The following is a 22,072-nucleotide window of genomic DNA, read 5'->3' as shown; positions in this document are numbered from 1 at the left end:
CCGCGTCAGGCTCTGTGCTGACAGCTCAGAGCCTGGAGCCTACTTTGGATTCTGTGCCTCCCTCTCTCTCTGCCCCAACCCACTTGCATTCTGTCTCTGTCTCTCTCAAACATAAACAAACATTAAAAACAAATTTATCAAAAAACAAAAATCCTTTCTTAGGGACTCAGTTAGAACTTGTTGAACTGAATTGTTAATATCAGTAAACTGAAAAAGATTATTTTGATTTTATTTCTCTATTAATAACTTTGCTTTGGAAAATGTATTTAGCCGTCTGCATTTTCTCTTTTGAATTCCTTGATTACATCCTCCATCCATTTATCCACTGATGTTTATTTTCGTATCATGGTTTGAAACATTTTGTCCATCACACAAGCCAGATTTATAAATGTTTGCAGGATGGCCTAATTGCAGATGAACATATAGTTTCATACGTTGGATATGGCTTGCTGATCACCCTTGCTGCTTGGGGATGTGGGGACCGCAGAGAGGGGACTGCTGGTCTGTTTGCATGAATTGCTCTGACAGTCACTGAATTCTGGAATTATCTCCAAAATGAGGCCTTGTGGAGAACGTATAGCAGGGTCTTCAGCAGTGCTGTCCAATAGAAGGACAGTGTGAGCCACACGTGTCTGCTTAGAAATGTTCTAGCAGCCATGTTTTCTTAAGAGTTAAAAGAAGACAAAGTTAATTTTCAAACCTAGTTTAGTTAACCCATTAAAAACCTACCTTTAAAAACATGTTTTAGTTAGTTAAAACTGTTGTCATTTCAACAGATAACCAACATGAAACAAAAAGCTATTAATGAGCTCTTTTACATGCCTTGTCCTAAGTTCTCAGATTTTGATGTACATTCTACCTTTCTTGCGCATTTCAGTTCAGACTTGCCACATTTCAGCTGTTTGGTAGCCCATGTGGCTCCTGGCTACTCTTTGGGACAGCACAAGTCCAGAAGGAAGGAGGGCTGTGTCCGAGAGAGAATGTCCTGATGGGTCCAGACACTACCTTGACATGATGCTCTCATTCTGCATCCCGCTGCAGGAAAGCTGCTCAGAAGTCAGAGATTCTGTGGCGCTGGAGTGTGCCTTGATCCCTTACTGAGCTTGAGGATTAGGGATCGTGGTGTTTGAAGACGAAGGGACATTCAAGGGTGGTACCTCTTGCCTTTCTCCTAACACCTATTGGCAGTGCGTGATAAGAGAGGCTAACAGGTATTAAGTACTTCCCTAAAGAGAGACACTGTGTGCAATGCTTTGTATACCTTATCTCACTGAATTCTCACCACCACCCTGTCAGGTGGATATTATCATCATCACTTAAAGGTGAGGAAGTTAAAAACTTTTCCACGGGTACCTGGTTAGAAAGAAGTCAAAGCAGAAAAAGGATACCCCACACTAAAGAGCAGTGCTCTCTTGTACTAACATGGGAGTTAGCCCTCGTGCAGTGCAAGGAGGGTGATTTCAAGCCCGGTTCAAAGTCCATTTTTAGGCTTTGTAAAGGCCTTGAAGTCTCTGCTTTGTGAATCCTGAAGGTTGCATACTTTAAAAGTAGGATAATGTATGGCATGAGATCAGTGAATGCCCAAGATTGTAAGAATTAAGTGATGCAGTTGACGTAAAATGCTAATGTGGTGCATTTACGGACAGGCGTTAACAAATACGGAAGTTTAAATAAGCTCGTCTGTGAAGGTTTGCAGTATGCAGAGGAACAAATGGATTGTTGATTAGATGCCCTCAGTGACCTTGTTTCCGCAGTCCAAATAACATCGTCGCTCCCATTTTGAGCTGCATTTTGTGACCCCAAATACGTAAGAAGGGCAATAACACGGAGCCATGTTATTTATTATGTTGGCAATCTCATGATTTGAGATTCTGTCATGAACCAATTATCCAGAGCCAATCTAAACACCAGAGGTCTCCTCTTTAATAGTGTAATGTTGAAGGTTTAGCCATTATTTGAAAGCTCATCAAGCATATACGGTCTCCCAACTTGCTCTTGGGCTTAGGGGCCAAATCAGTTGACACAAATGTATGGAGTACCAACTTAGTAGAAGTCATAATTTTCTACCCTCAAAAAAAGATACATGCTAAAAACTTGGGAGAAAAGGCTCATGTATTAAAAATTAAATAATATATTTAAATAAAAATTCAGGAGAACAAAAGACATGATACAGTCCAGTGATTATAGGTTGTCAGGATTGTGATTTAGGCACGTTGTAAGTTTGGAGGAAAGAAATAGGGAGCAAATTCTGGGGTCAGGCTATGGGCAGCATCATGGTCCAGAGTCACTGATGATGGAGGACCAGTCTACAAGGCTTCCCTACATGACCCTTCTTTTGTCAAGATGTGACTCTTTAAATGCTATGATTCTTTTTTTTTTTCTTTTTTCTTTTTTTGATACATCACTGTGGACTTGGGGAGAAGAGGCTTTTTCAGCTTTGCTCAGACATATTTAAGTAACTGGTCGGTTCGGTGGCAGATGGAAAAAGGTCACTTTCTGTGGCGTTCCAAGGCTCGTTGCATTCCTTCAGAAAGGAGCGGGACCTGGTTCGTGGTACTGGCCTCAGTTTTTGTGAGCATTAGGTAAGGTGATGAAACGTGGTGCCTCCCGGATAGCCTAGGCCCCCAATAAGTGCTAGTAGAACGCTCTCTGTAGACAGGACATTAGCCCGTGGAAGCTAATAATGTTGAATGTAAGGAACAGTCCAAGAGAACAACTCAGAGGCAGATTTCCAGCCTTCCTGCTTCCCCCGAGGCTGCTCGAGCCTACAGAAGCTGTGATGCTTGGTGTTAGGGTGTGGATCATGGACACCCCATGGTGTGGTTGCTCCGACAAGGCCACGGGAACCCAGGAGCAAAGAACCAAAGGGTGGCCGCCTTCCCTCCCTGTTCTCGCCAGTATAGGGAAATAGTGAACTGCATGGACTCTGGAAACCAAAAGCCTGGACTTGGGTCTTCTTTATGTTCCTATTATCTCTGTTATATTGTCTAAGTTACCATCCTGTGCTTTGTTTTTCTCATCTAAGTAGTCTGACATTGATACCTATGTTATAAGGCAGTTATAAATGCAAAAAAATGCAAAAAAAAATGCTAATAAGTATTAGCCATAACAGAAAAAAATTTATTGGGACTTACGCATGCGTTGCTTGCTGGGAGGATTTGTATTAGGGGCTGTGGGATTCAGGTGATAATAGTTAATGGTGATTATGACTAACTATTTCACCAGTACTTACCTTGTGCCGGGCTTTGTACATATTATTAACTCCCTAAGTCCTTTAGGATTGAGCTAAGTTGTGCATTGTCCCAGGAAACCAAGACACATGGTGTCAAATAAGCTAGCTCTCTGACTTCATAACCTGCAGGGGAAACAGGTGCACAAATCCCTGTAGCATCGCATTCTGTTCACAGGTGTTTCTCATTTAACTGTTGGTTCCCATCTTGTCTTTTTCCCTTTTCTCTGTGTCCCCGTTGCTAGGGTCACGGCCAATCAACAGCATTATCTTTGTAAGCTAAGGGTAGGTGGTTTTTAGTATGATCTCATGTGACATTTTCCTGTTCTGTCCCAACACCGTGTCTCCCTCATTCACACTAAACCCACATCTGCCTTGTACAGATCGTTGAGCCCACCAACACGTTGGCTGAGTAGTGGAGCCAATGAATGGAAGTTTGCTGACCTGCCTGCACATCATCCATTGTAATGTGGTGTTTATCGAATGTGTAACAGAGTTATTTATGCGGCCAATGTTCTCTTTAGTAGAAGAGTTCCCATTTTGAAAAGTAAGTTCTTTTCTGTCGCCTAACTTTGGCAAACACCCTTTTCCTGCATTGCCACTCAGGTAACTAGTCACCATCATGGGTAACTTAGGCTGGCATTCAGAAAACACTTCCTTTTGTTATATATCAGAGAAAGATGAGAAGATAAGCCTACCATTGACCATAGTCCCAAATCCCAGAGCTTAATAAATGTTAAAAGATAGAAGCCCTAGTCCGAAGCTGCCTGGGTCAAAGGGAAGCCCCATGGTTTGGAGAGCAGGTGATAGGTTCATCTGTACCCACCTCAGCTCCAAGGAGACACTCCACATGTGTCCCTTGCCTTGGATGAAGTGGGAAGGGAGTATGACACTCAGAGCCTTTCCACTCTTGCCACGGAGTTGCACCTCATACACACAGGACGACACATAGTCATATACACGCTTCATTGTGGAAGGGGCACAAATTCATCAAAACGCCGAAGCGTTTTATTTCTGAAGAGATGGGCAGGTAGTTATGTCACAGGTATGGAGAGGGAGGGAGGAGGGGTGGTTTACATCCCCCTCCCCGTGACAACACTCCTTCTGAACTCCAAGGATGGCTGGAAGGTGGAGCCCGCTTAAGCAATAAAGAACCCAACTGAGCTCCATCGTTCTCCACCAGGCGTTGCAGAACTCAGATCCCAGCCATTTCAACAGGAAATGGAAGGGGCTTCCTGACTGAAGGCATAAGGAAACCTAGTTGGGCAATCCCTCCCGAGCCTAGGTGCGAGGCTCTGGTGTTTGTTACCAAAGCGAGGCCTGTGGTAGGTCACGTTGTCGGGCTCTCCTGCATTTCTTCTGAGGTCGTCTTTACGAACGTCTGCATATCCGTGCAGGGAGGGCTAAGATGGCCCTTCTCAAATTTTCTTCTAGAGTTTGACATTTAGGTGCCAGGAGTCGGCATTCAGAGGGCTCCTGACTGTACGATACGCTTACAAAATAAGCGGCACGGAGCCTGACAGGGTCCAAAAACATTCCAGCAAGTATACCTCAAAGGAAAATAGAAGGCCACACAGTCTCCTGGGGAAAGTGGGGGCTTTGGCTCCGGCTGGCTAGGAATAAGGGGAGGTGACAGGGGCTGAGTGTCAAGGATTGGAAAGTAGCGGGATCTCCAGAGGACTCTGCCCTGTGATACAGAATGTGGGTGGTTTAGGGTTGCTGACCATTCTGCTCACTCCAGTTCCCAGACTGAATCCTAAAGGTTAGGGAGGTCAACAAGAAAACTTGTCTTCCCGAGTCTGCAGAAGAGAGACAGCCGTAGTTGGAGAACTGGCCACCATGACTGTCTTTGGTGCTAATACCTGCGTGAGTTGTTGGTAGGAGCCCTTGGCTTTGGCTGAGAGAAAATGTGATGATTCTTACGGAACAGAGAAGTGAGGAGGGGATTGTCAGGGAGTGAAGTCAGAGAGGGCAGCCCAAGATTTCAGATAAGCTAGTGCCTGGGCTTGGAACTATCTTTATTACATGGCTAAGATCCCCAGACCTCCTCACCCTGGCAAATCAAAACAAAAGATTTGTCCCTTCCCCAAGACTTGTCCATTTCACCGGATGGTACCTCTGTCCATTTGTGTAAAGCCCCAAATCTAGGAGTAATGTTTTTTAACCTTTATTTATGTTGAGAGAGGGAGACAGCATGAGAGGGGCAGGGGCGGAGGCAGAGAGAGAGAGTCCCAAGCAAGCTGCATGCTGTCAGCCAGGAGTCCAATGCGGGGCTCGAACCTACGAACTGTGAGATCATGACCTGAGCAGAAATCAAGAGCCAGATGCTTAACCGACTGAGCCACCCAGGCGCCCCCAGGAGTAATTTTTAAATTTTCCTCACCTTCTGTCTCCCTGTCCATGATTTATCCAGCCATATCCCCAATCCATCCATGATTTCTCTGCCGCTGCTGCCCTGTGAGACTTCATGGTTCTCACCTAGACCACGCTCAGGCCTCCCTGCAGGCACCCTTCGTGCATTTTGCCACTGCATCCCATCTGCAGACCAGTCAGTGGGGCAGCTCCTCTGCGGCCGCGGTCTACACCAAGGGCTGGCCTTGGCTGACAAAGGCCTTTGCTCGTGGCTCTGGTCGTATCTCACACTACTTGCAGACTGTACTCGGTATTTGCGTGTGCGCTCTCTTTCGTACTCATTGGTGCCTATGCTAAATCCTGACCTGGGCCCTGTGCCCTAGCTGATTACCCTACCTGGGAGACTCCTTTTCCTCCTCCTTTCCCCAGGGTCCTTCTTATCTGTCATTCAGACTTCAACGCAAGCACTCGCGTCTCCCTCCCTGACCTCTCTGTACGAACTAGGCACGTAGCCACTCACAGTCACATTACTCTGCTATACCTGGCCGATCAGCTTGTCCCCGAACATGTAAGCCTCATGAGAGCAGGGACCTTGTATCCGCCGTGACCAAAACAGTGCTGATTAGAGGGAGAACGCATTAAATGCCTGTGGCTGAAGGACCCAACCTGCTCTACTGGCGCCAGCACCCAGATGTGCGCTGATGGCCTCTGGTAGCCCAGGCCAGTCGCTAGGACGCGTCCTTTTGTGACTCCCCCCCCCCGCCCCGCCCCCCTGCTCCCCTGTTTCTCGGGTGTGATGACCGGTGTCCACTTCCCTTGCAGCCGCCCCTGCCAGCTCCCTTTCCCGTCGACAGTGCAGCCGCACAGCCCGATGTCCTCCCAGAACCCCTCCGCCGGCGGGCCGCTGCACTCCGTGTCCGTGCCGCTCGCGCTGCCCATGACCCTGGCGGCCCCGCAGCCCCCGCCCGCCGCCTCCCCCAGCCAGCAGCTTGGGCCGGACGCGTTCGCCATCGTGGAGCGAGCCCAGCAGATGGTGGAGATCCTGACTGAGGAGAACCGCGTGCTGCACCAGGAGCTTCAGGGTTACTACGACAATGCCGACAAGCTCCATAAGGTAGGTGACTTCCGGAGGGAAGGAGAGGGGAAGGGACAGAGTTGTTTCCCCGCTGCTTGACTCGCCAGCAGCGACCCCGTGTATTCCAGGCACTGTGCAAAGCTTTAGGGAGACGAATAAAGAGGACACAGGCCCTGCCTTGGAGGAGCTTACCGTCCAAAAGGGGGAGGGTTGCCTAAGCTAACACCTGCTGTAGGGTGTCAGGTGGTTATAGAAGGTACAGTGAGGGTCGCCCTGGACCTGGGACTCAGAGGTGGGTAGTATTTCCCCAGGAGGACAGCGGGAATATTAGAGGGTGTGGCCGCCTTCATTCTTAGGGCTTTATGCCGAGAGCCACAGTCAGGAAGACTTTATGCAAGATGAACTGTGGTAGGCAGTGATTTCATGGTGACCGCCCACCCCCATGTGTCAGCACCAGAAATGCTTGTGGTAGAACAGAAGAGGTGAAGGGGCAAAGGGCAATAGGATGTTTTAGGGTAGCAGAGCCACAGGGCACTAGCTTCCTTTCTGGAGGCGAGGGGGCATGTGTGGTAGAAGTGATCTTGTAAGAGTCTGAGTCCCTGGCTCTGTCCTGGACAATCAGGGGCTTTTATAAATAGAAAAGGTAGGAATATAAACCCTGCCTGACTGCAGGAGCCTTGCTGTTTGGTTCCATATGTCAGTTAATGCTCCCGGTTGGCCCATTTAGCGTTCACCTCTCAGGTAAGGCGGAGTCTTTGTCGCTGGTCCGGTTTTCAGAGTAGTGGGCGCCTCTGATTTCCTGGCGGTACCCAGTGGGGAGCAGTGGGTTTGATGGTGCAAATGTTCACAGACAGAATCTGCCCCAGCACATTTGTGCAGAGCTTCCACTGAAGAGGTCTGGAGCTCCCCGGAGTCAAGACCAGACTTGGTCCAGAGAGCTCCGGATGCCTTTCCTGGAGGGAGAAGATGAGAGCCAAAAACAAATGGGCTGCCTGAAGGTGGCGGCCTCACTCCCACCCTGCTTGGACCGTAAAAGCTGGGAAACCAGCATGCTGTCTCGTGGCCTTGGTTGTAAGTCACTGTTCAGGCCCAAACTTGTGTCTGACACGTCCTGGGGCAGCTTCCTTCCGGGTGCAGTCGAACACTGGGAAGGAGCTACTCAGCCCCTCCTGGGAAATAACGAATTCTTCCCCCAACGAAGCCGTATGGCAGACATGTCCAGGAGTTACGCAGACCCAGCTGAGGGCAGTTTAGTTCTGGGTCTTTTCGCGTGAAGATCTTTGTGGGTTTTTTTTGTTTTGTTTTGTTTTTTTTAATTTACTTTAGAGATTTAGAGAGAGAGAGAGAGAGGCAGAGGGGCAGAGGGAGGGAGACAGAGAAAGAGAACCTTCAGCAGGGCTCAATCCCATGACCCTGGCGTCATGACCTGAGCCAAAATCAAGAGTCGGACGCTCAACCAACTGAGCCACCCAGGTGCCCCACGCACATCTCTTTCTTGATTTCAGCGCACATTTCTGTTTTGAAAAACAAAATCAATCTCCCGGTGACTCAGTTTCCCTGCACAGGGGGTGATTATTAACCTTTGCAGCCAAAAGGATTCTGATGACCAAGAAAGGAAAAATCAAAAGCTGTTTCCTTTCTGGAACTCAAAACTCCTTCAGTCCCTTGAATATTGTAAATGGTTCTATAATTATTACGTGCCTTTAATCAGCCATGTGTCAAACTGGAATTGCCAGTTTGAACACCCAGATTTTGGTGGATACTTGCCGTATTCGTCACGAGTTCCCCAGCTGTTGTCAACAACTGGGACTGAGAGACACAAGGGCTGCCTGCAATCTGCACCTTAACATTTCGTGGCTTGTGTGCCCGAGGTCGGCCTTGCCCCAGGTGTTGCCTCCGCATCGGCCGCACTGCTCGGCTGTGTGCCGGCAGGCCTGGGGAGAGGACTGTCGGATGAGGTGACGACCTCACTTGGCAGTGAGGATGACCCAGCTTTGGGTGGAGACACGAACTGTGCCGGAGGATGTGGGCGCCCTGTGCCGACAGGAACATCCATCCTGGGGCCCTCACAGCGTTGAGAGCGCTCGCAGAGATTCATTGTAAGGGCAAAACCAGAAATAGATGAATTTTTAATTACAGGGCTTACCCTCTGCATCCCGTGCCAGGAACACAGCAGGGAAGAACAACTAAACGCAGAGCCTGCCGGAGCGCGGCCTAGATAGGAAGCCCCTGTTTCCAGAGAGGCGCAAGGTGGTGATTATCGCTGTTGGTGTTGGAATGATGGTTGAGGACCCCCAGAAAGAGTGGCTGTTTTTAGTTTTTCCTTTGGGTCGCTCATTTTGCTTCTCTTTCCTCCCAGTTTCCCTGAAACCTAATTAATGGATAGAGTTTCTAGCAGGACTAGACTGTGGGCTGTTGAGAGGGTTGGCCTCAGAAGCCGTCAGGGCACAGATGGGCATTTGAAGGGAAAGGGCCAGGTATTTATGGCTCCCCCAGGCTTGCTTTAGGGGAGACCCTCTTTTCTCAGCGCAGTAGCGGTGGCTTTGACTGGGCCGTCTGCCGCTTGCACGGAAGGCCAGTCTTTGTCCTGTGGGTCTCTGGACTGTGCATATGAAGGGGCACAGGGAAACACCAGTATCTAGAGCTTGGAGTGGCTGAGATTTTCTCCGGGCTTCTCACACTGCTCATAGTTCTGTTCCTGGGGCAAGCGTCTCTCTGTGTGCCTTCAGGGGCTCTGCGGCTTGGCCTAAGAGCTTCCTGACATCCAGCTGGAAGGGAAAATAGGCGCTGTGAAGGCAAACCCAGGGCTGTGTTCAGAGGATCGTACTCGGACCATCACTAGCCCAGGTGTTTGCATAGCCTGTCCAACCTTCCCTTTATCTTTAACAAATATCAGGGGGATTCAGATGTTCTGGACACGGTGGGTATGGGGTTCCCGTTCTGAAGGAGTGTGCAGTCAAATCATAGAGCTTTAGACTTAAAATTCTTAAAATGATTCTAGTCTAGCTTCCCACTCTTGAGGAATCCTCGCTTCATGTGCCTGAAAGGAGAGCTCTCATTTTTTACTTGAATGCCTACAGAGGAGAGAAGCTCCCTACCGGCATCCTTCTGGAAAACGTAGTTAGGAAATAATCCCTTATGTGGAATCAAAAGCTGCATCTCTTAAACTTCCTACATGGAGTCATAGCTCTGTCCTCCCTCACCACACTGAAGGAGACTAACGTCTCCATCAGGAGATGCCTTGTACTGAACTGAAACCCTTACCCTTTCTCACTTGGGAGCTATAGTCAAGTTAACCGTATCCCAGTTCTTCATTGTTTTAGTATCTAAGATAGCAAACCATGCTGTCACAGGGATCCTGCAGTTAGTTTCCTTTTATAGTATGCAGAGGGCAGCTCTTTCAGTGAAAGGAAAGAATCCACGATCGGGTATGGTTCATCAGTGCCCAAGTCTGTCTTTGGGAACTTAACAACATTTAAAGATTAATTGCTCAGTCTGTATTTTTGTCGTGGGCAGGGCAGAGTTTTCGGGCGGTAAGGGCTTATTTTCTGCACTCGAGGAGCTGACAGTCAAATCGGGGATGTAAAGTACACGTGCACAACCGAATTCCAGTCAGATGAACCCTGCAGATGGAAGTCTGTGAAATCAGCTGGAGCGAAGTTCCAGTGGCCGGTGTAGTTGAGGACAGTTTCTGGCTTGACTTCTTCGTTGTCCAGGACTTGAAGCACTGAGCACCTCAGGGGGGATGCCTCCCTCAGGGTCTATGCTGCCCTAGGCTTCCCAGCACTAGGTGATGCCCTCTGGCCCTCAAGGGGATGGTCCCTGAGGCATGCCCATCTGTCTGAAAACAAAGGCCATCTTTTATAGATGAAATTAGCATAGAAATGGTGACATGTTTCAAAGCCAACTCTTCTGCAAACAAAATTAAAAGGAAGGAACATGATTTGGGGGAGGGCTAGGGACAGGAGTCAGGATGTGCCCTTCTCTGGCTGCCCTATTCCCAACAGTTCACGAGATCTTGGGAAGAAACAGAAAGGCCTATTGAAACGAGGGGACTCTGAGAGAATCGACTCTGGTAGCCGGAGGCCTTTGGGAGAATAACACGGTGCCCAGAGGGGCCTTGGCATTTGGCTCCTCCATCCCACAGAAGCCCTGATGCTCTCCACACCTCTTCACTGGCCTCTTCTCGGACGTGTCTTCTCGGCTCCATTGTAACCTGGGGCACCGACCACGTTCTCTCTTCGTAAGATTGTGGCACCCCCAGCTTCGTTCCTGTCCAGTGGCTCCTCTGCCCCACGTACTGCACAGGGTTGACGCCCCCTCCTTGGCCCTGTCGTCTTCTGTCAATCTCCCTAAGTCGTCCCCGCTGTATGACATCAGCTGTCATCGGGACCCAGCGAGCCAGCCGCTCTCCGGGCTCCCAGACCTGCATCTCTACCTGCTACCTGGAAATCCTTGCCTGCTGTTCTGCAGGGAGGTCGGTGGCTCCCAAACCAGGCCGCTTTCCTTGGCTTTGCTAAGCCTGTTTCTCTTAGAATCACTTACTTTGGTTAAGTCTTATTACTCTGTCTTCCCAGATCCAAATGTCTACGTTGTCTTTGATTTCCTTCTCCTTTGCCATCCCGACCACTCCCTGAGCCCTGTTGACTCCACTCCTCAGTGTCATTGGAATTTGTCTTTTCAGTTGTCATAATTCCCTACCCTTGTCATCTGTCATTGAACTATTTACGTTAGCTTCTTACCTGGACTTGTTTTCTCCTGTTTCCTCTCCCTACACTCTCCCCCACCTCCTACCTCCCCCCCCCGCCCCCTCTCCCTTTTGTATCTCTATAAAGCCTCAGATAAGGTCATGCTGCCCAGCTGCTTAGATACCCCTCCGTTCCCCAACCCTCCTTACCCCTGTAATTCCCCCTCACCCCTGAAGTCCTTCCTTCGGGACTAGCTCCCACCCTCATGTCTGGCTGTCATCCCTGGACTACCTGTCATGTCAGAGACATGCACTTTCTCTTGTGGCCCTGTGCTGTGGCTCACGCCCTGTCTTCTGACCACAACGCCAAAGCCATTTGGCCTTTTCTGCTTGGGCAAACCCTGTGCATCCTTCAAGACTCATTTTAAGCGGCATTTTCTCCGATATCTTTTTTAAAGAAACCATTTCTCACCCCTGCAGAATTAATGACTTTATCGCTAGGCTGTCAGAGCATTACAGAACCACCACCCCCCGGTTCCCATTGCGTTGGAGAAGTGCACGTGCCTGGGGAGAGGCCGACACTAGACTGAGCTCCCAAAGCCCGGGAATTATCTTACTAATTTCTGTATCCTTGGCACAAGGACACATTGAAAATGTGCGAGAGATGTCTGTAATGTCAGGACGTGCATTATTTACAGGGGTCCCAGCAGGGACTTTCTGATCAGAGCAGCTGAGGTACCGGCAGTTAGGGTGCCTGGCTCATGGTGACACAGGTCTCGTGTGAAGGGACCGAAAACACAATGCAGGTCTCTTGGTGCCCAGTGAGGGGCGCTAGTGCTTCAGCCCTCCCCACTGGGCCTCTGCTTCTTCTGACTCGGCGCAGCAGTTCATCAAGGTTCCGTGTTCCCTTCTCCTGCGTGCATGTTACACAGCAATAAAATGGGGGTTGTTGACATCTACCTGGAAAGCATGCTGTTAGAGGAGACTCCTGTTAGAGCAGGTACGGCTACTTGTTATAGATTTACCTGCGCCCGAGATTAAAGGCACACCTCTTGACTTCTTGAAAAATGGAAAAAGAATGGTTTTAACCCCATATCTTTCAATTCCTTCACATAAAGAGGTTTCCTATGGTGCATCTGTATATGATTAGATCCGAGTCCTTTGTCCTTATGCGGGTAAGTTCATAGACAAAGGGCTCAACATGCTGAGTAATGATGCCTCTCCTTGCGTGGATTTGATGTTCCTTTGGGGCCGGGTAGGAGGGGCTCTGGAAGACCACTGCACTTGTAGCCTGGAAATGTGGGTTCTAGCTGTGGCCCTTTAGTTTTTCTGTACATGGATACTTTTCCCTTACCTAAAGTGAGAAGAAGAAAAATAGTTGCAAATTGCCATACAAAATATAGGAGGTTGAAGTTATGTTTACATTCACCCCTTCCTGGTAAGTGTACAGAGAAACTGCTACAAGGTGACATTAGGCAGTCCAGCCAGCCTTGTGAACCTGCTGTTTACAGGGTCCTAACGTGGCCCTTAGAGGGCAGAGGGGGAATGGAACCGATTACGCATTTGGGGAGGTGTGCGACTGGAGGGGCAGGCAGACTGCACCCAAGACAGAGCCATTCGCACTCGGAATGCTGAAGAATCAGTGTCACAGAGGCACCCGTGGGCATGCCAGGAATCCGACTTTCATGCCACTTCTTTCTTTCAGTTTGAAAAAGAGCTTCAGAGGATTTCAGAAGCCTATGAGAGCCTGGTCAAGTCTACTACCAAGCGAGAATCGCTGGACAAGGCGATGAGAAACAAACTGGAAGGCGAGATCCGAAGACTTCATGATTTCAACAGAGACCTGCGAGGCATGTCCAGCCCCACCCACACACTCTCTGCCCTAGACTCCCTTGTAGCTGGCTGCCTGGCCTCAGGTCCACACTGTCCGATGGTCCTGGAAAGTCCAACCACCCGGGGCAGGGGCACTCAAAGAGCAGGATTGTTCCTTTCTCCTTTGTAGGTTGTGGGCTGTGGGTTGCAGCACTGGGTCTGAGAAATGGCGGCCTCCGTGCACGAGCCCATGAAAGGGAGGGAGTGTGTGTGCAGCTCCTTCTCTGCTTTAAAAGTACTTGCTAGTCCATGGCAAATTTATTCAGTAAGATAAAAATAAAAACATCACTTCAAAATTTTAAAAAATAATAAAATACAAGTACTCAGTGATTTGTGACTACGCAAAGGCGAATGTTTGGATGCACAACCCTTCCCACATCGGGCTGAGTCATTGGGTGGCATTCTTTGAAAGCCACCGCTCTGCACTTGCTAGATATAGTAGAGAAGATGGAGCTAGACAGCATCCCTCTTGGAGGGAAAAAAAAAAAAAAAGCCCACAGTTGTGATAAATGTAGATACATATAAACTCCCCGAAAGCTGGAAGCCACCTGCAGCGGGATCTTGGCAGTCTCCAACCCGCAGAATGATTCAACCCCTAAAATTTTCCTTGTCTTTCAGTCAACTAAGCCATTTTTCAATTGCCTCGTCTGCCAAAATAATGTCCTGATGGCAGTCTCCAGGACCTAGAGCCTCCCTTTCCTATTCCTACAAATCCTTTTGTCTTGGGACTCGTGCACGTCCAACAAAGACTTCTTCTGAGTTATTTCACTGAAAAAGTGAAGACTTCACCAAGCAGTTTGAGCAGACACGGAACTCCGTAGGTAGACTCTTTATCCATTAGGTCATTTTGACTTTTTAAAAAAGTGTTTGGTATTTCTTGAATTGTTATTTCTATTTTTTGCTTCCCAGCTACGGGCAGCTGTCCCTGGCTAACCACAGGGCTGATGGTGAGGGATAGAACTAGGGCTGGGTTTGAGGCCAAGGAGACTTAACCCCTTTTCAGGGACTTCAAAACAGAGGTTTGCCGGCCTTGCAGGCAGTGATGAGCGATGCACTTCTCAGAACCTGTGCTCGGCTGCCTCGCGCCGCTGCCTACCCTGACATCAGATGGCATGAAGGCACACAGCGTGCCCTCTGGAGACTTTCCTTTGGGTATTTGGGAGCACACTGCCCCTCCCCAAGAGTTACTCACTTTGGGGCCCCTGCCCGAGCATCTCTGCATACCCAGCTCTTGGCACCCACGTCGTTTCTTGTTTGGATGGTGTCTTAGATCCATATGCATTTCTTTGTAACCATTTCCTCTTTGCACGCAGATCGACTGGAGACCGCCAACAGGCAACTGTCCAGCAGGGACTACGACGGGCACGAAGACAGAGCCGCAGAGGGGCTTTATGCTTCCCAAAGTGAGTCTCCAACATTTATCTGTCCCGACATTGGTATTCTTAAAAACTGGGGGCCTGCGGAAAGAATCTTACTAGTTTTAAGCAGGTTTGTAAGTAGGTCGTTGGCTTCTGGTTCGTTCATTTAGTGAATGAGCTGTTGGGCCTCGGAGGAGGCCCTTCTACGTCTGCCAGAGACGAAGCCAAGGTTGATTTGTTTTATTTCGGCAATGTGTATTCTGTCCTTCTGACCTACAGTTTCTCTCTAATATCCTCCCGGAGAAGCAACATGGCAGTCTTTCCTGACACTCACCACTTTCAGTCAGGCGCAACTCTTTTGCTCCACGGAGAGGGAAGGAGGCTCGTGGCGGCATTGGGTCCTCCTGGCATGTTCTGTGCTCCTTAGGTTCAGCACTTCCGGCCTGGCCGCCTCTGGCAGCATCGAGTCACCGAAGGGTCTCACCTTGTATCTTCATATGTGGTGCCCGTTTCCAAAAGCCACTGAGCCCAGCGCAGCGCAGAATAAAATCATCAGTGGCTTCCTGTGCCTTTGGCTTTATTGGGAGAATATTTTATTCATTTTACGAGAGGCAAAAGATAGAAACAAATGGGTTTTGAGAAACCATCGGTCGTGGTTTGAATTCCTGCAAATCCATTGTATGTCAGAAATGTAAAAATCCAGGTCTTTTTTTTTTTTTAAGCTGTTTAGAAAATCAAATTTATTTCTGTATCATAAGTTTCAGTAAGTCCTGTGTATCCAGACACTGGCCATCCCTTGTATAATGGTGGTGTTCTGATGCTTGGGTCCTGAGTACAGCCCTACGTTTTCAAGGCTGGGAAATAGTTGGTTCAATTTTCTAATTCCCAGTACTCTTTGGTTGGGTTCAATTTCCGTTGTTTCCCCCAAATTTACTCTTGGGACCACTCCATTTATTTGTCTCAGCTTCAGTTTTTTAATTCTGTTTTGGGAAGTGGACACTTAACCCCGTCAAGGGATTTTGCCTCCGATTCCTTGGGTGTCTGGCAATAGGTGAATTGGCTTGTGTTCCAGATTTACATAAAACAAAACTATGTCAGCATCTTGAATTACTCGCTCTCCTAACAAATATTATTTCCTCTAATGGGTGCGGTCCATCTACCATCTCATCTGAGCTTTCATTAAAAAAAAAAAAAAAATCACCTGTACTATTTGCGTTTAGGATTGTGACACCTTGCTTTTGGATGACCGTGTGCCTAGGTGGAGTGCGTGTCTTTGGCAGTCACGGGAGCAATGTCACCCTGCTGGGACCCTGCCTTCTTGTCAGGGGATATTATTTTGTCACATAGTTTAAGTGAAAATGGAAAAGCCAATTAGTTTCATCTGATGGGCATTAGCTCCAGCCTCCCAGCCCAGACTATGCTGATGGAATAATAAGATTTGGTGCTGTGTGAGCTGAGAAATGTTCCTGAAGACTTGAACCTCCTGGCTGAAAGCTAAAACATTAATAACGCAGGCAAAGAGGGCCTCTAGCTTTACAGGGAATGATTTGTTCTGTGCAAACGTGCTCCACTGTGTTCCGAAGGCATAAACAAGAGCGTCCAGAGACATTTTTCAACTGCTTGAAGGTATCTCAGTGTTGATGTGTAATGTAATTGAATCAGGGCATTTGAAGCAGGTTTGCTAGCAGGGATAGCTAACAAAGTTTTCAAAGCCTACTCTTTATAGGACACTTGTGCCTTTATCACAGCTTTATAATTATTTGCGTTAGCTTTTCCTCGCCTGGTGTGGCAAGAGAAGGACTTGAGATGTTATTTCAAATTTGCAGGTAGGTTTTTTTTTTTTTTCTTAGTGAGTTGTAAGAACTCTTTGTAAACTAAGGAAATTAGCATGTACCCTACATGTTGCCGATATTTTCCTCAGTTGTTTTTTAATCTTCGATTACAGTGTTCTTTATGTTACAGGAGATTTTTTTAAGTAACCTTATTTATGCCATCTAGGTGTTATATCATGTTTAGAGATGGTTGTCGCTCACCAAGATTATAAAAATATTCACCTATGTTTTCTTCAGATGTGTTTATGATTTCACTGTTTGCAAGGCTTATTATATTTCGGAAGCTAGTTAGGGAGGCACAGTAAAGGAGAAATTCACGAAGGACTAACCTAGAGGTAAGAAGACTAATTTCCAGATATTTTAGGATCTAGACAAGAGGTCCTGAACTAAAACAGAAATAGTGATGGAGGGTAGAGGAGAGAGAAGTAAGTGACGAAATTAGTAGGATTCGGTGACCAATTGAGTAATGGCAGTGAGAGCGTGAGAGAAAGGGGTGACTGAGCAATAAGATGGATGGTCACCCTTTACCAGTAAAAAGCAGGAGTAGCATGTTGGGATTAGATAATGAGGAATGGTTTGAGCACGCTGAGTCATCTCATGCTGCGGCCCCTCGCTAAATGAGCAGGTGTAACAGTAGGGGCAGACATGCCCAGAAGGCTGGTGATGGACACTGCCCCCTGGCAGGCTTCAGCATGTGGGCACAGAATGGCAGGCATGAATTACTACCCCTCCTCATCGTTATTAATGTGTTCCATTATCCGTGTATTGTTTTAGAAGCTCTATTATTGGAATACTTCTTAAGTTTTTTTTTTAATGTTTTATTTTCGAGAGAGAGAGACAGGATGCGAGCAGGGGAAAGGCAGAGAGAAAGGGAGACGCAGAATCAGAAGCAGACTCCAGGCACCGAGCTGTCAGCACAGAGCCCGACCTGGGGCTAGAACCCACGAACTGTGAGATCATGACCTGAGTCAAAGTCGGACACCCAACTGACTGAGCCACCCAGGCGCCCCTGGAATGCTTTTTAAATGCTTAGTAATCATAATTATAAGCATTGCACACACAAAAGCAGCCATCCTTTTCAAATGAATCTTTTGAGATTCTAGCCCGTGGCTAAGAGAAAGCAAGACTGCAGACCAAATAGTAGTGACTTCTCTGAGTAACACAAGCCAGCGAGCTAAGGCTAAGTCGCCAAGCCCCTGACAAACACCTTGGCCAATGGAGACACTGGAGGGAAGGGGAAAGTAGAGTCTGGTATGTTTGATTTTTTTGTTTTTTTGTTTTTTTGTTTTTTTTTTTTTGCTAGGTGTTCTTGTTGGATCAGGTCCAACAAGGTCTAGTTGTTCAGGTCCAAGAACACCCAAGGAACTCTTGCAGTACATTGGTCAGTAGGATTTCTGTAAAGCTCTCTCTAATAATAGAGGGAGAAACTCCTTCCTGGCCAGATCACTAAATCTGGCCTGCTGCCCTGCTGCCCAGGGGAGTTTTCCTTTGAGGCCTGAACTCTCTGCTCTTAAGTTGGAGCCTGATGAAGACCTCGGTGGACTGCCAGGGTGGTCACTACGTAGCTCTTCAGATTGAAACGAACATTAAACAGGGTGATTGTTGAGCCTCCCTTGATCGTGAAATCTGTCGGTATTAAAAACTGCACTCAATTAAGTGCTTAGGAGTTTGGTGACTGCGCGAAGTTGTTTTTCTCTATCACCTCATGGTGTTGCATCCCTGTCTTTGGAGGAATTCAGAGTTTTATTTGGTTGATTTCTGGGTTTGCTTGTTTATTTTTCTAAATATTTTTGCAAACAAATTCTCCTGAAAAACAGGGCATCTAGCCAATCCCTATTTTGTCTGCGCGAAACTGGGGCTTCTTTGTCCCGTTTAACGTCTTTAACTTACTGGGACCCCTGGTCTTCCCATTCATGTATTTGTCTGTCTCACGCACACGCACTTGTGCACGTCCTCACGCATGCGCACACACGTACAGCAGAAGCAGGCCGCTGCCCACCAAAGGCAGAACCCCGGGAATGTTTGTCGTCGTTCTTAGCTCTGTCTTCTCCATAAGTACAACGGCTTAACTGTTTTTTCTCTCTGAAAATTGTTAGCTCTGCAGAATTCCCATGTCATTAGGCCAGAAAACCCAAAATGAAATATTAGATCCATGGAAACTGGACTAGTAGAGATGATCTCACTGCGTTCTCGGGTTGAGTGGGAGCTCGTTAGCTCTGGCATATGTGTGTCATTCCAGGATGAAACCAGTCATGTCCCATGGTGTGCGAGAACTTATCTCTGCCCCTCCAGGGTTCTTTAGACCCTACAGGTTGAGCCTATTTGGTTAAATTTCAGTCTGTTGTAAGTTAGATTCTGGCTGTTAAATGGTTTCCCTCTCTTAAAAAAAAAAATAGGTTTTGAACACTCCGTTATTTGTCCAAGTTGTTGAAAAATGAGTGTACCTAAGTCAGAACCATATGGATTTGATTTTTCTTATAATTCTCATGGGCTTGGAAATTAACAAAAAAAATGTGTGCGACCAACGTATTTTAGAAATAACAGTAATTTGCCGTTTTCCATGTGTCTTGTAATCATCATCTTACTCTTAAATCCTGTTTTAGGTACTTTGATTTTCTGTCTTTCGTAGCATATAAAAGAAACTACCATAATTTCCTGCAAGAACATCCCTCTGAGATGTTTGTATTTCCTGCAAGGGCTTGTGTGAAACACCAAGCAGAATTTACAATGACAGAAACATTGGTTCAGCTGACCCACGTAGAGCATGAGGAGATTGTTCTGAATCCTCATTGGGTTTCATTTCCTCGTATTGTGAGTTCCCATCAGGTTTCATTGGGAAAGACAGGTTAGGTTATGGGTGCACTGGTTTACCCCTCCTCTGGGCCTGCCAGTGCCCACAGCTTCTCCTGAACCCCTACTGCAGTGTTTACTGGCATTCCATATGGGTGTGATTTATTTGCATGGATCTCCTCTTCTAGGTGGGAGAGCTGTAGGCGTTCTCTACCAATAGTCACGGTACCCATCTCCAACCCGCACTACAAGCCCTTGAACCTTTTTATGTTCCTGGCACTCAATAAGTGTGTATTGAGGGAACGAATAAAAGTGGAAAATCCTTGTAACATTAGGCTGGAAATTCTCCTGATGGAGCATCCGTATCGAAATGTTCTTTTCAGCTATCTCCCAGTCATGTTTGGAGATAACCTGGGTTATCCTCAGTTATTTTTGAGACATTAGGCAAATTATTAAAAAGAACTATCAGAATAGGAGCAATTTAAAAATTGCTCAAATTCCCTTTTGGCCTTGTTCTTTCCCTCTTTCCTTTTTTTCCAGGTAGGAGGATATCCAGGTAAGGGAAATCTTTTACTAATAAGATAATATTAAGTAATAAGATAATAATAAGTAATATTTAATAGTATTTTTCCTGAACATTGGTATTAATAGAGTTGACTTTGGTTCCCTTGACTCCTTCTCTTTTACTCCGCTGTGGTTGTGTTGGAGATGAGAGTTGACCATTTTGTAGCAGTCGGCCAGATGTTTATGCTGACCAATCCGTAGGCCATTCCAGACACCACAGATCAGTGCCTGCGTGAAGAGGAAGGACTTGTCCATGAAACCTGCCAAGGCAGTGTCATTTAAGTTGAGAAAATGGTCCTGCCCCAAATTAACCGATGCTCCTTAGAGACGATCCCTATGTTTAATAGGACTGTGCAGTCCTTAATATCAAAGGTTTTGTGGGTACAAGCTCAAGCAAATAATCGTGGATCGGGTGCTGCATGATCTGAATCCTGGTCTCTCACTAACGAACTCGGTGACTTGAAGATAGATGCTTACTCTCCCTGTACCTCCATTTCTTCTAAAGAAATAGAATAAATCTAATTCAACCCACAGAGCTCTGTGGGATAACCAGTGACGGGAAATGCAAAGACTTTATGAAATGCATTTATCCTGCATTACTTCTGTGGCGCGTGCATCTGTGCGTCCTCCATCAGTTCCAGCACTCGCGTTCTCTGGAAGGACCTGCCCGTTTTCAGGGCAGGGCGATGGGCTGCCTTCCCAAAGAATGCCTGCGTGGCTCACCGAGCCTTGCTGAATTTGGAAAGCAGAGCATGTGCATGCTCACACCACTCGATCAACCTTGACAGGCAGCGCTGAGAAACTTCAAACCTACATGACAACCAGCAGCACGCCCAGGCTGCAGGGCATCTGTTGATGTTCAGTCAAGTCTCCCCAAGTGTGAAAATTAACATTATTCGATTTGGCTGATTTTCTGTGCTTAAAGAACCAGAGCTGATTAAAGAACTGCCTCTTGATCATGTGGTGACACCGGCCTCTCACAACGGAATGTGGGTTATGAGTTTCACATTGCTGGTTTTCAAGCCGTGTAGCTCCTTGGCGTTCCTGTTAGGGGACTGAAAAATCAAATGTCTTTGACTTTATTAGGGTCCATGTTTCTTGTACTAATATGTAGATGGACGGATGGACTGAGCACAAAACGAAAAACATGCTGAAGTCCATTTGCATTTCATGTGCCATCAGGAAACCCTCACTTTCCCTGGCAGTTCAGAACCAGGAAATCCAGGATCTCAGGTCTCAGCTCAAAAGGCAATTGCCAGAGAAGTCTTTGAGAATAGGGTGAAGTCTTCCTTTTATATCCTCCTCCCACGCCTGGTACTTTTTCCCTTGTAAACGCCCATTACGGTTGTACATAAATAACTGTGGGGATGGTCATGGTCTGTCTTCCCTTCCTAAACTGTATGCAGCATGAGGGTTGGGGCCCTGTCAGCCACCCTCACTGTTGTCCCAGCTCATTTATCTCCAGACCCTGGTACAGTGCCTGGCACTTAGAGTCATTTAATAAATATTTGTTGTTGGGGCACCTGGGTGGCTCAGTCGGTTAAGCGTCTGACTTCGGCTCAGGTCATGATCTCACAGTTTGTGGGTTTGAGCCTCGCGTCAGGCTCTGTGCTGACAGCTCGGAGCCTGGAGCCTGCTTCTGATTCTGTGTCTCCCTCTCTCTCTGCCCCTCCCCTGCTCACACTCTTGTCTCTTTCTGTCTCTCAAAAATAAATAAATGTAAAAAAAAAAAAATTAAAATATTTGTTGGCTACTGAATAAAATGATGATGATTCTCATTTAACTAAGCAGTTATTGGCTATTTCCTCTGTACAAGTTGTATTCTAGGCCACAGGTCAGCAGACTCTTTCTGTAAAGGGCCAGATGGTAAATAATTTTAAGCTCAGGGGCCACAACTGCTCCACTCTGTGCCTGTAGTCTGCAAGCTGCCATAGATGGTCCATAAGCACGGGGGTGTGGCTGAGTTCCAATGAAACTTGATTTACAGAATGAGGCTGTGGGATTTGGTTCATAGGTCGTAGTGTGCTGACCTCTGTCCCAGGTATTAGTCATGGCAGGAAAGAAAAAGAAGGAACCTCAGTAAAAGGAACATGGAAAATGAAATCCTCCTGAAGCATTCCCTAGATCTCACTTTGTGAATTGCCCTAACTAATAAATCAAGATGTAATTGTTATTTGCTTTCCTGGGAGTTTCACAGTCCTCTTTTACTTAATCCCGAATCAGGGAAGCATGATGATTATCATTTTAGATAAACCGAGACACGTAGAAATGCAGACACAAGGCTTAGCTCCCAGTGAGAATCAGGAATTTGAT

At 47.2% G+C, this 22,072-nt stretch overlaps 1 protein-coding gene across 5 annotated transcripts in view; it reads left to right on the top strand.

Moving 5' to 3' along the window:
* The window catches only part of AMOTL1 (angiomotin like 1), a 145,787-nt gene that overhangs the window by 93,027 nt on the left and 30,688 nt on the right, over positions 1 to 22,072 (top strand). For all 5 annotated transcript variants that reach the window (XM_042957682.1, XM_042957681.1, XM_042957680.1 and 2 more), the window contains 3 exons: positions 6,404 to 6,695; positions 13,049 to 13,193; positions 14,529 to 14,618. In XM_042957682.1, coding sequence (XP_042813616.1) covers positions 6,404 to 6,695; positions 13,049 to 13,193; positions 14,529 to 14,618 — 527 coding nt within the window. The remainder of the gene's footprint in view (positions 1 to 6,403; positions 6,696 to 13,048; positions 13,194 to 14,528; positions 14,619 to 22,072) is intronic.

The sequence above is a fragment of the Panthera tigris genome, chromosome D1, assembly GCF_018350195.1.
Source record: "Panthera tigris isolate Pti1 chromosome D1, P.tigris_Pti1_mat1.1, whole genome shotgun sequence".
Classification (NCBI taxonomy): domain Eukaryota; kingdom Metazoa; phylum Chordata; class Mammalia; order Carnivora; family Felidae; genus Panthera; species Panthera tigris.
Note: the sequence above shows the minus strand (reverse complement) of the source record. Positions and strands in the feature narration are given on the sequence as shown.